This window comes from Rana temporaria, unplaced genomic scaffold (assembly GCF_905171775.1).
Source record: "Rana temporaria unplaced genomic scaffold, aRanTem1.1, whole genome shotgun sequence".
NCBI lineage: Eukaryota > Metazoa > Chordata > Amphibia > Anura > Ranidae > Rana > Rana temporaria.
The window spans coordinates 1-13,117 of NW_024404661.1; the positions used below are offsets into that span (position 1 = coordinate 1).

Genomic DNA, 13,117 nt, shown 5'->3' on the forward strand with positions numbered 1-13,117 from the left:
GGCTTCTTTCAGCAATCGTGACGCGGCTTATGCGACGGGGGGGGGGGCTCGTTTTTGGTCATCACGTCAATCACCAGCAAGTTAGGAACGCCCACTCCCGCGGGACTCGAAACCCGGAAGCCACGGGTGAATTAGCTGTATCAAGGTATGTACAGCATAAAATAAAAACATAATAGGCATAATCGTATTGTAATGTGGGGGGCCATTGTAATACTAGAAAGTCGTTTTTAGGGTGAGCTTGTGCATTCACTTACTTTTTCCTTTGATTTCCCTCCTAAATGTTTTTTTTTATTTGTCTGAATTTTTCACTTCCTGTTCCTCCTCAGCAAGCTTCCCCCCATCATCTGAGCCGTTCTGGCTGGGGGGTTAGTCAGCGTGCTCACCCCCTCCCTTGGGACTACATCCCTGTGAACACAGCTCTATTGAAAAGCCTATGGCGTGCAAAACACACCCAAAAAACTTCCACCTGGTGCATAAAAAATATTAGGTTGTTCTTCATTCACTTTTATAATGTTATTTTTTGGTGACCCCCCCATATAATATACACTGAGGCTCCATTTGTAAGATCCCAAAGCTGCACCACTTTGAAAGGGTGCAACTTGGATACGACTTTGGATTTGACGCATGATAGCGGACGATTGTTACAGATGTATAACATTCATGCAACTTTTGGGGTTAAGATTCAAGTCTATGGCCTGCAAATTGCATGGAAGTCGGACCAAAGTAGTACATGAGCCAAGTCGCTGCAACTTGAAGTCGCAAATATATGATTGGTTATCATTGGAAAATTTAGGGATTGACTGGCCATGCGACTTCGAATTCCTCAGTGTGTATATATATATATATGATATAGGAGGTCTAATTTCCCATGATGCATCTGGGGCCCCTTACCAGGCGGAGATATATCGATGACATACACGTCACACAGTTCACTACGAATGGGGGGTGTCCTGATTTTTATACATACGTAACACGGGATCAGAAAACTGGATAAACTCCCCCGGGAATATTTGTAATAAACGGTAAATGAGACGATATTTACAACACACACCTTCCGCGCTCCTTCCTGGAGCCGCCTACCGCGTGAATAATAACCCAGACCGGACCACTTCTCATTCACCTCCTGGGGGAAGAAACAGAAGAATAATGAGAAAAAAACTCTCCCCCAGTATGCAAATTAGTTGGTATTGCTAAGCCACGCCCAAAATATCCCTCCATCCTATCCTAAGGGTCACTTTGACACGATTAATTCTGCCTTCAGTGCACTGAGATCCCACCCCCAGCGCACACATTGGTCTATCCTGTATATCCCACCCCCAGCACACACATTGGTCTATCCTGTGTATCCCACCCCCAGCACACACATTGGTCTATCCTGTATATCCCACCCCCAGCACACACATTGGTCTATCCTGTATATCCCACCCCCAGCGCACACATTGTATACTAAGTCATAAAAACTAGAAATGTGTCCTAACCTCCAACACTCTCTTACGCCCCCCATGTGTACATTACAGTGCATTGCGCTTAATGTCCCTAACCTGACCCATCATAGAATGTGACACGATTTCCGACATAGGAGAAATAAAGGAAACATATCAGAGGAATGGAGTCACCTCCAGAGAGGCCGTGGCCAGGTCCTGCACGGTCCGCCATGTCTGTGGGGATAAAAATAACAGGAGATCACATGAGATCAGTAGGGAGACGTGGGGGGGAGAGAGACGTGGGGGGGAGAGAGAGAGACGTGTTGGAGAGGACGTGGGGGGAGATGTGGGGAAGAGAGACGTGGAGAAGAGAGACGTGGAGGAGAGAGACGTGGAGGAGAGAGACGTGGAGGAGAGACGTGGGAGAGAGAGACGTGGGAGAGAGAGACGTGGGAGAGAGAGACGTAGGGGAGAGAGACGTGGAGGAGAGAGACGTGGAGGAGAGAGACGTGGAGGAGAGAGACGTGGAGGAGAGAGAGACGTGGGGGAGAGAGAGAGACGTGTTGGAGAGGATGTGGGGAAGAGAGACGTGGAGAAGAGAGACGTGGAGAAGAGAGACGTGGAGGAGAGACGTGGGGGGGAGAGACGTGGGAGAGAGAGACGTGGGAGAGAGAGACGTGGGAGAGAGAGACGTGGGAGAGAGAGACGTGGGAGAGAGAGACGTGGGAGAGAGAGACGTGGGAGAGAGAGACGTAGGGGAGAGAGAGACGTAGGGGAGAGAGAGACGTAGGGGAGAGAGAGACGTAGGGGAGAGAGAGACGTGGGGGAGAGAGAGACGTGGAGGAGAGAGACGTGGAGGAGAAAGACGTGGGGGGGAGAGACGTGGGAGAGAGAGACGTGGGAGAGAGAGACGTGGGAGAGAGAGACGTAGGGGAGAGAGAGACGTGGAGGAGAGAGACGTGGAGGAGAGAGACGTGGAGGAGAGACGTGGAGGAGAGAGAGACGTGGGGGAGAGAGAGACGTGGGGGAGAGAGAGACGTGCGGGAGAGAGAGACGTGCGGGAGAGAGAGACGTGCGGGAGAGAGAGACGTGCGGGAGAGAGAGACATGGGGGGAGAGACGTGGGAGAGAGAGACGTGAGGGGGAAGAGACGTGGGGGGGAAGAGACGTGGGGGAGAGAGACGTAGGGGGAGAGAGACGTGGGGGAGAGAGAGACGTGGGGGAGAGAGAGACGTGGGGGGAGAGACGTGGGAGAGAGAGACGTGGGGGAGAGAGAGACGTGGGGGAGAGAGAGACGTAGGGGGAGAGAGACGTGGGGGAGAGAGAGACGTGGGGGAGAGACGTGGGGGAGAGAGACGTGGGGTCTGGGCAGGAAGGGGGTTTAAGTGCCCAGTAATGAAGGGGTTAAGCAAATGTGACCAAATACATTTTTATGTAAACAACAATTTTTTTTTTTTTCGTTCTGCACGTGTCTATTGGCCGCCATGCGCAGACGCGCCGGATTCTGCACTCTCCTCCAATCTGTTCCCGGCAAAGATGGAGAATTGAGAAGTACACCGCCCCCCCCACCTTACCGGTTCCCCTCCCCCGCCTTATCGGCTCCCCTTCCCCCTGTCTTACCACCCCCCACCCTACCGCCCCCTCGCCTTACCGCCCCCCCACCCCTGCCTTACCGGTTCCCCTCCCTCGCCTTACCCCCCCCCCCCCCGCCTTACCGCCTCCCCTCCCACCTCTGGCTCCCCCCCCCGACTTACCGGCTCCCCTCCCTTACCGCCCCCCCCGTCTTACCGGCTTCCCTCCCCCCCCGCCTCCCCCCCTGCCTTACCGATCCCCCCGCCTTACCAGGTCCACTACCCCCCGCCTTACCGGTTCCCCTCTGTCATCTGGCTCCCCTCCCCCTCCGGCTCCCCTCCCCCCTCGGGCTCCCCCCGCCTTACCGGCTCCCCCTGCCATACCGCCCCCCCGCCTTACCGGCTCCCCTCCCCCCCTCCGCTATCCCGCCCCCCCCCCACCTTACCGGCTCCCCTCCCCCCTCCGTCATCCAGCTCCCCCCCCTCCCCCCAGCTCACCTTCATCCACTTGTTGTAATAGTCGATGACGGTGGAGACCTGAGTCTGCTGCAGCATCACCTCCGACACCCACACTGCGAGGGGGAGGAGACAAGAACAGCGAATCACCACAATGAGACAAAACTCCGCCCAACTTCACCATACAGCTTAAAGGGGAACACACGTCCTAATATTTATAACGTAAATGTATTTTATGTGAGAGACACAAAGTGTCACATAATTGTGGAAGGAAAATGATACAAATAAATCCGTGAAAAGTGTGGGGGGGAGGGGGGAGGGGCATTTGTATGGCGCCCCCTTTTCTCTGATAACTAAAATCTAGAGGAACCAATCGCCTTCAGAAGTCACCTAATTAGTAAATAGAGTCCCCCTGTGTGTCACTTAATCTCAGTATAAATACAGATGTTCTGTGAAGCCCTCAGGGGTTTGTTAGAGAACCTTAGTGAACAAACAGCATCATGAAGGCCCGAGGAACACACCAGATGGGTCAGGGATAAAGTTGTGGGGAAGTATAAAGCAGGGTTGGGTTATAAATATCTCAGAGGTTGTCAGGTGCTCTGTATAGAGATATTATTCCCGCTCTCACCTGAATACGCTCGGCGATCCGGATCACTCTCCTCGCCGGCCTGGAATCACAGATTGCAGATATTAATGGAAGTTCACCGTATACAATTCTATTAACTCCTCCCCCAGCCCCTCCCCTTCAGTCTTGCACAGGTGTAGTGGCTCCTCCCCTTCAGTCTCGCACAGGTGTAGCGGCTCCTCCCCCTTCAGTCTCGCACAGGTGAACTGGCTCCTCCCCTTCAGTCTCGCACAGGTGTACCGACTCCTCCCCCTTCAGTCTTGCACAGGTGAACTGGCTCCTCCCCTTCAGTCTCGCACAGGTGAACTGGCTCCTCCCCTTCAGTCTCGCACAGGTGTAGCGGCTCCTCCCCTCAGTCCTGCCTTACCAGCTCCCCTCCCCCTGCCTTACCGGCTCCCCTCCCCCTGCCTTACCGGCTCCCCCCGCCTTACTGGCTCCCCCCGCCCCGCCTTACCTCGCCCCGCCTTACCGGCTCCCCTCCCCCCGGCTCCCCTCCCACAGGTGTAGCGGCTCCTCCCCTGGACTGAAATATCTTCCTCTGATATCACCGCACACTGTGAGCTTCTCACCATGTGCATTAGAAGCTGCAGCAAGTCAGATGGAGCCCCGCCCCTTTCCTGACTGGAGGACATCCAGCATCATCTAGCACTTTCCTCCCCAAGCTGACTGTTCCTGGCCCCGCCCCTTTCATTCTTCTGATTTCACTTCTTCCAATCACAGAAGCTCAGCATCACATGTGGGCGTTACCTAAGCAAATACAGCCTGCCTAGAAACGCCCACTCTTCCAGACCGACACCCCCCCATCAAAACACTTTGCTATTTGCATAGCTCCTCCCAAGGAGGGTGGGGTTAAAGCTTCGTCTCCAAGAAAGCTCATCGATCACAAAGACTCGGGGGGGTCACACACGTACATACACTTTACATGGGATGGGGGGGTCACACATGTACATACACTTTACATGGGATGGGGGGGGGGGTCACACATGTACATACACTTTACATGGGATGGGGGGGAGGGGTCACACATGTACATACACTTTACATGGGAGGGGGGGGGGGGTCACACATGTACATACACTTTACATGGGATGGGGGGGGGGGTCACACACGTACATACACTTTACATGGGATGGGGGGGGGGTCACACATGTACATACACTTTACATGGGATGGGGGGGGGGGGTCACACATGTACATACACTTTACATGGGATGGGGGGGGGGTCACACATGTACATACACTTTACATGGGATGGGGGGGGGGTCACACACGTACATATACTTTACATGGGATGGGGGGGGGGTCACACATGTACATACACTTTACATGGGATGGGGGGGGGGGGGGGGTCACACATGTACATACACTTTACATGGGATGGGGGGGGGTCACACATGTACATACACTTTACATGGGATGGGGGGGGGGTCACACACGTACATATACTTTACATGGGATGGGGGGGGGGGTCACACATGTACATACACTTTACATGGGATGGGGGGGGGTCACACATGTACATACACTTTACATGGGATGGGGGGGGGGTCACACATGTACATACACTTTACATGGGATGGGGGGGGGGAGGGGTCACACACGTACATATACTTTACATGGGATGGGGGAGGGGTCACACATGTACATACACTTTACATGGGATGGGGGGGTCACACATGTACATACACTTTACATGGGATGGGGGGGGTCACACATGTACATACACTTTACATGGGATGGGGGGGTCACACATGTACATACACTTTACATGGGATGGGGGGGTCACACATGTACATACACTTTACATGGGATGGGGGGGGGTCACACATGTACATACACTTTACATGGGATGGGGGGGAGGGGTCACACACGTACATATACTTTACATGGGATGGGGGGGGTCACACATGTACATACACTTTACATGGGATGGGGGGGGGGTCACACACGTACATATACTTTACATGGGATGGGGGGGGTCACACATGTACATACACTTTACATGGGATGGGGGGGGGGGTCACACACGTACATATACTTTACATGGGATGGGGGAGGGGTCACACACGTACATATACTTTACATGGGATGGGGGAGGGGTCACACATGTACATACACTTTACATGGGATGGGGGGGGGGAGGGGTCACACATGTACATACACTTTACATGGGATGGGGGGGGGTCACACACGTACATATACTTTACATGGGATGGGGGAGGGGTCACACACGTACATATACTTTACATGGGATGGGGGAGGGGTCACACATGTACATACACTTTACATGGGATGGGGGGGGGAGGGGTCACACACGTACATATACTTTACATGGGATGGGGGAGGGGTCACACATGTACATACACTTTACATGGGATGGGGGGGGGGGGTCACACATGTACATACACTTTACATGGGATGGGGGGGGTCACACATGTACATACACTTTACATGGGATGGGGGGGGTCACACATGTACATACACTTTACATGGGATGGGGGGGTCACACATGTACATACACTTTACATGGGATGGGGGGGTCACACATGTACATATACTTTACATGGGATGGGGGGAGGGATCACACATGTACATACACTTTACATGGGATGGGGGGGGTCACACATGTACATATACTTTACATGGGATGGGGGGAGGGATCACACATGTACATACACTTTACATGGGATGGGGGGGTCACACATGTACATATACTTTACATGGGATGGGGGAGGGGTCACACATGTACATACACTTTACATGGGATGGGGGGGGGGGTCACACATGTACATACACTTTACATGGGATGGGGGGGGTCACACATGTACATACACTTTACATGGGATGGGGGGGTCACACATGTACATACACTTTACATGGGATGGGGGGGTCACACATGTACATACACTTTACATGGGATGGGAGGGTCACACATGTACATACACTTTACATGGGATGGGGGGGGTCACACATGTACATACACTTTACATGGGATGGGGGGGTCACACATGTACATACACTTTACATGGGATGGGGGGGTCACACATGTACATACACTTTACATGGGATGGGGGGAGGGATCACACATGTACATACACTTTACATGGGATGGGGGGGGTCACACATGTACATGGGATGGGGGGTCACACATGTACATATACTTTACATGGGATGGGGGGGGGAGGGGTCACACATGTACATACACTTTATATGGGATGGGGGAGGGGTCACACGTGTACATACACTTTACATGGGATGGGGGGGGGGTCACACATGTACATACACTTTACATGGGATGGGGGGAGGGATCACACATGTACATACACTTTACATGGGATGGGGGGGGGTCACACATGTACATACACTTTACATGGGATGGGGGGTCACACATGTACATACACTTTACATGGGATGGGGGGGGGGGGTCACACATGTACATACACTTTACATGGGATGGGGGGGGGGTCACACATGTACATACACTTTACATGGGATGGGGGGGGGGTCACACACGTACATACACTTTACATGGGATGGGGGGGGGTCACACATGTACATACACTTTACATGGGATGGGGGGGGTCACACATGTACATACACTTTACATGGGATGGGGGGGGGTCACACATGTACATACACTTTACATGGGATGGGAGGGTCACACATGTACATACACTTTACATGGGATGGGAGGGTCACACATGTACATACACTTTACATGGGATGGGAGGGTCACACATGTACATATACTTTACATGGGATGGGGGGAGGGATCACACATGTACATACACTTTACATGGGATGGGGGGAGGGATCACACATGTACATGGGATGGGTGGGGGAGGGGAGAAGATCTCCGGCGGTACCCACCAGTCTCCTCCAGGGGAGGTCCCTCTTATGGGCGTCATACCAGGTCAGGAGGTCCCTCCGGAGGAACTCGGCTTCCGGGGGGGTGAAGGAGTGACCCCGAGAGTCTGCAAAGACAACATCAATGTCATATAGAGCCCCGCCCCATTTCCAGCCCTTTCCTCCCGGGCCCGCCTCTTCCTGGCCCCGCCCCATTTCCAGCACTTTCCTCCTGGCCCCGCCCCTTCCATTCATTGGATTTCAGCTCTTCCAATCATGGAGGCTCAGCATCACATGTGGGTGTTACCTATACGCCCCGGGAACACCCACCCAACAATGCATTGTGATATTTGCATAACTCCTCCCAAGAGCCCACCCACTGCCCAGAGTGACCGCCCACCCACCCCTCCCCCACCTACCTGATTTCTTAGTTGGGGTTTTCTGTTCTTTCTTTGGGATTTTCCTCGAAGAATCTCCGACCGCCGATCGTCCCATCGCTGGGGGAAGAGAACGTGTCACTACCAGCACCCCGCAGAGATGTCCCCTCCCCCGCAGAGACGTCACCCCCTCCCCCACAGAGACGTCCCCTCCCCTCCCCCGCAGAGACGTCACCCCCTCCCCCACAGAGACGTCCCCTCCCCTCCCCCGCAGAGACGTCACCCCCTCCCCCTCAGAGACGTCCCCTCCCCCGCAGAGACGTCACCCCCTCCCCCGCAGAGACGTCCCCACCCCCTCAGAGACGTCCCCTCCTCCTCCCCCGCAGAGACGTCACCCCCTCCCCCTCAGAGACGTCCCCTCCCCCGCAGAGACGTCACCCCCCCCTCCCCCGCAGAGACGTCCCCACCCCCTCAGAGACGTCCCCTCCCCCACACAGAGACGTCACCCGCGCCTCCTCCCCCGCAGAGACGTCCCCTCCCCCGCAGAGACGTCCCCTCCCCCGCAGAGACGTCCCCTCCCCTCCCCCGCAGAGACGTCCCCTTCCCCGCAGAGACGTCCCCCCCCGTCCCCTCCCCCGCAGAGACGTCCCCTCCCCCGCAGAGACGTCCCCCCCTTCCCCCCCGCAGAGACGTCCCCTCCTCCCCCGCAGAGACGTCCCCCCCGTCCCCTCCCCCTCAGAGACGTCCCCTCCTCCCCCACAGAGACGTCCCCTCCCCCGCAGAGACGTCCCCTCCCCTCCCCCGCAGAGACGTCCCCTCCCCCGCAGAGACGTCACCCCTCCCCCGCAGAGACGTCCCCTCCCCTCCCCCGCAGAGACGTCACCCCCTCCCCCGCAGAGACGTCCCCCCCCGTCCCCTCCCCCGCAGAGACGTCCCCTCCCCTCCCCCGCAGAGACGTCCCCTCACCCACAGAGACGTCACCCCCCTCCCCCGCAGAGACGTCCCCTCCCCTCCCCCGCAGAGACGTCCCCTCACCCACAGAGACGTCACCCCCCTCCCCCGCAGAGACGTCCCCTCCTCCCCCGCAGAGACGTCCCCCCCGTCCCCTCCCCCGCAGAGACGTCCCCGCCCCCTCCCCCGCAGAGACGTCCCCTCCCCTCCCCCGCAGAGACGTCCCCTCACCCACAGAGACGTCACCCCCCTCCCCCGCAGAGACGTCCCCTCCTCCCCCGCGGATACGTCCCCTCCCCCGCACAGAGACTCCCCTCCCCCGCAGAGACGTCCCCTCCTCCCCCGCAGAGACGTCCCCTCCCCCGCAGAGACGTCCCCCTCCCCCCCAGAGACGTCCCCCCCCCCCGCATACGTCCCCTCCCCCGCAGAGACGTCACCCGCCTCCTCCCTCCCCCGCAGAGACGTCCCCTCCCCCCCCCCGCAGAGACGTCCCCCTCCCCCGCAGAGACGTCCCCCTCCCCCCCGCAGAGACGTCCCCTCCCCCGCAGAGACGTCCCCTCCCCGCAGAGACGTCACCCCCCTTCCCCCGCAGAGACGTCACCCCCCCTCCCCCGCAGAGACATCCCCTCCCCCGCAGAGACGTCACCCCTCCCCCGCAGAGACGTCCCCTCCTCCCCTGCAGAGACGTCACCCCTCCCCTCCCCCGCAGAGACGTCCCCCTCCCCCGCAGAGACGTCCCCTCCCCCGCAGAGACGTCCCCTCCCCCCCCTCCCCCGCAGAGACGTCACCCCCCTCCCCCCGCAGAGACGCCCCCTCCCCCGCAGAGACGTCCCCCCCCCCCGCAGAGACGTCCCCTCCCCCGCAGAGACATCCCCTCCCCGCAGAGACGTCCCCTCCCCTCCCCCGCAGAGACGTCCCCTCCCCTCCCCCGCAGAGACGTCCCCTCCCCTCACCCACAGAGACGTCACCCCCCCGCAGAGACGTCCCCTCCCCCGCAGAGACGTCACCCCCCCGCAGAGACGTCACCCACCCCACAGAGACGTCACCCCCCCTCCCCCGCAGAGACATCACCCCTCCCCCACCTACCTGATTTCTTAGTTGGGGTTTTCAGTTCTTTCTTTGGGATTTTCCTCGAAGAATCTCCGACCGCCGATCGTCCCATCGCTGGGGGAAGAGAACATTTCACTACCAGCACCCCTCAGAGACGTCCCCTCCCCCGCAGAGACCTCCCCTCCCCCGCAGAGACCTCCCCTCCCCTCCCCCCCCCCCTCAGAGACGTCCCCTCCCCCCGCAGAGACGTCCCCTCCCCCGCAGAGACCTCCCCTCCCCTCCCCCCCCCCCCCCGCAGAGACGTCCCCTCCCCCGGACAGAGACGTCACCCCCCTCCCCCGCAGAGACGTCCCCTCCCCCGCAGAGACCCCCCCCCCCCCCCGCAGAGACGTCCCCTCCCCTCCTGCAGAGACGTCCCCTCCCCCGCACAGAGACGTCACCCCCTCCCCCGCAGAGACCTCCCCTCCCCTTCCCGCAGAGACGTCCCCTCCCCCGCAGAGACCTCCCCTCCCCCGCAGAGACCTCCCCTCCCCTCCCCTCCCCTCCCCGCAGAGACGTCCCCTCCCCTCCTGCAGAGACGTCCCCTCCCCCGCACAGAGACGTCACCCCCTCCCCCGCAGAGACGTCCCCTCCCCCGCAGAGACGTCCCCTCCCCCGCAGAGACATCACCCCTCCCCCACCTACCTGATTTCTTAGTTGGGGTTTTCTGTTCTTTCTTTGGGATTTTCCTCGAAGAATCTCCGACCGCCGATCGTCCCATCGCTGGGGGAAGAGAACGTGTCACTACCAGCACCCCGCAGAGACTCCTCCCCTCCCCCGCAGAGACGTCCCCTCCCCCGCAGAGACGTCCCCTCCCCCACACAGAGACGTCCCCTCCTCCCCCGCAGAGACGTCCCCTCCCCCGCAGAGACGTCCCCCCCTTCCCCCCCGCAGAGACGTCCCCACCCCCACAGAGACGTCCCCCCCTTCCCCCCCGCAGAGACGTCCCCTCCTCCCCCGCAGAGACGTCCCCCCGTCCCCTCCCCCTCAGACGTCCCCTCCTCCCCCACAGAGACGTCCCCTCCCCCGCAGAGACGTCCCCTCCCCTCCCCCGCAGAGACGTCCCCTCCCCCGCAGAGACGTCACCCCTCCCCCGCAGAGACGTCACCCCTCCCCCGCAGAGACGTCACCGCCCCCTCCCCCGCAGAGACGTCCCCTCCCCTCCCCCGCAGAGACGTCCCCTCCCCCACAGAGATGTCCCCCCCCCCGCAGAGACGTCACTCCATCCCCCGCAGAGACATCACCCCCCCACAGAGACATCACCCCCCCACAGAGACGTCACCCCCCCTCCCCCACAGAGACATCGCCCGCCCCCCCCGCAGAGACATGGATATTGGGAGAGATGGATAAGCGTGCAGAGCTCCTCCCACCCATCTCTGACCCGGGACAAGCGTGCAGAGCTCCTCCCACACATCTCTGACCCGGGACAAGCGTGCAGAGCTCCTCCCACCCATCTCTGACCCGGGACAAGCGTGCAGAGCTCCTCCCACACATCTCTGACTCGGGACAAGCGTGCAGAGCTCCTCCCACCCATCTCTGACCCGGGACAAGCGTGCAGAGCTCCTCCCACCCATCTCTGACCCGGGACAAGCGTGCAGAGCTCCTCCCACCCATCTCTGACCCGGGACAAGCGTGCAGAGCTCCCCCCACCCATCTCTGACATGGGACAAGCGTGCAGAGCTCCTCCCACCCATCTCTGACCCGAGACAAGCGTGCAGAGCTCCTCCCACCCATCTCTGACCCGGGACAAGCGTGCAGAGCTCCCCCCACCCATCTCTGACATGGGACAAGCGTGCAGAGCTCCTCCCACCCATCTCTGACCCGGGACAAGCGTGCAGAGCTCCTCCCACCCATCTCTGACCCGGGACAAGCGTGCAGAGCTCCTCCCACACATCTCTGACTCGGGACAAGCGTGCAGAGCTCCTCCCACCCATCTCTGACCCGGGACAAGCGTGCAGAGCTCCTCCTACACATCTCTGACCCGGGACAAGCGCACAGAGCTCCTCCCACCCATCTCTGACCCGGGACAAGTGTGCAGAGCTCCTCCCACCCATCTCTGACCCGGGACAAGCGTGCAGAGCTCCTCCCACACATCTCTGACCCGGGACAAGCGTGCAGAGCTCCTCCCACCCATCTCTGACCCGGGACAAGCGCACAGAGCTCCTCCCACACATCTCTGACCCGGGACAAGCGCACAGAGCTCCTCCCACCCATCTCTGACCCGGGACAAGCTTGCAGAGCTCCTCCCACCCATCTCTGACCCGGGACAAGCGCACAGAGCTCCTCCCACACATCTCTGACCCGGGACAAGCGCACAGAGCTCCTCCCACCCATCTCTGACCCGGGACAAGCTTGCAGAGCTCCTCCCACCCATCTCTGACCCGGGACAAGCGTGCAGAGCTCCTCCCACACATCTCTGACCCGGGACAAGCGCACAGAGCTCCTCCCACACATCTCTGACCCGGGACAAGCGCACAGAGCTCCTCCCACCCATCTCTGACCCGGGACAAGCGTGCAGAGCTCCTCCCACCCATCTCTGACCCGGGACAAGCGCACAGAGCTCCTCCCACACATCTCTGACCCGGGACAAGCGCACAGAGCTCCTCCCACCCATCTCTGACCCGGGACAAGCTTGCAGAGCTCCTCCCACCCATCTCTGACCCGGGACAAGCGTGCAGAGCTCCTCCCACACATCTCTGACCCGGGACAAGCGCACAGAGCTCCTCCCACCCATCTCTGACCCGGGACAAGCTTGCAGAGCTCCTCCCACCCATCTCTG

At 59.2% G+C, this 13,117-nt stretch overlaps 1 protein-coding gene and 1 long non-coding RNA gene across 2 annotated transcripts; both read right to left on the bottom strand.

The window, feature by feature from the left end:
- Positions 1 to 1,051: 1,051 nt before the first annotated feature.
- MUTYH (mutY DNA glycosylase) lies at positions 1,052 to 8,460 on the bottom strand (the record flags this gene model as incomplete). The annotated part of the gene is made up of 6 exons (XM_040334821.1): positions 8,341 to 8,460; positions 7,946 to 8,049; positions 4,079 to 4,118; positions 3,493 to 3,566; positions 1,617 to 1,658; positions 1,052 to 1,123 (listed from the first exon to the last, which is right to left on the bottom strand). Coding segments are annotated over exons 1-6 (408 nt in total), but the record flags the coding sequence as incomplete, so codon positions are not given.
- A 1,907-nt stretch (positions 8,461 to 10,367) lies between these two features.
- On the bottom strand, positions 10,368 to 11,060 carry LOC120922817. Its single transcript, XR_005745462.1, has 2 exons — positions 10,984 to 11,060; positions 10,368 to 10,413 (listed from the first exon to the last, which is right to left on the bottom strand). It is a non-coding gene; the product is annotated as an uncharacterized LOC120922817 (long non-coding RNA).
- Positions 11,061 to 13,117: the final 2,057 nt, after the last annotated feature.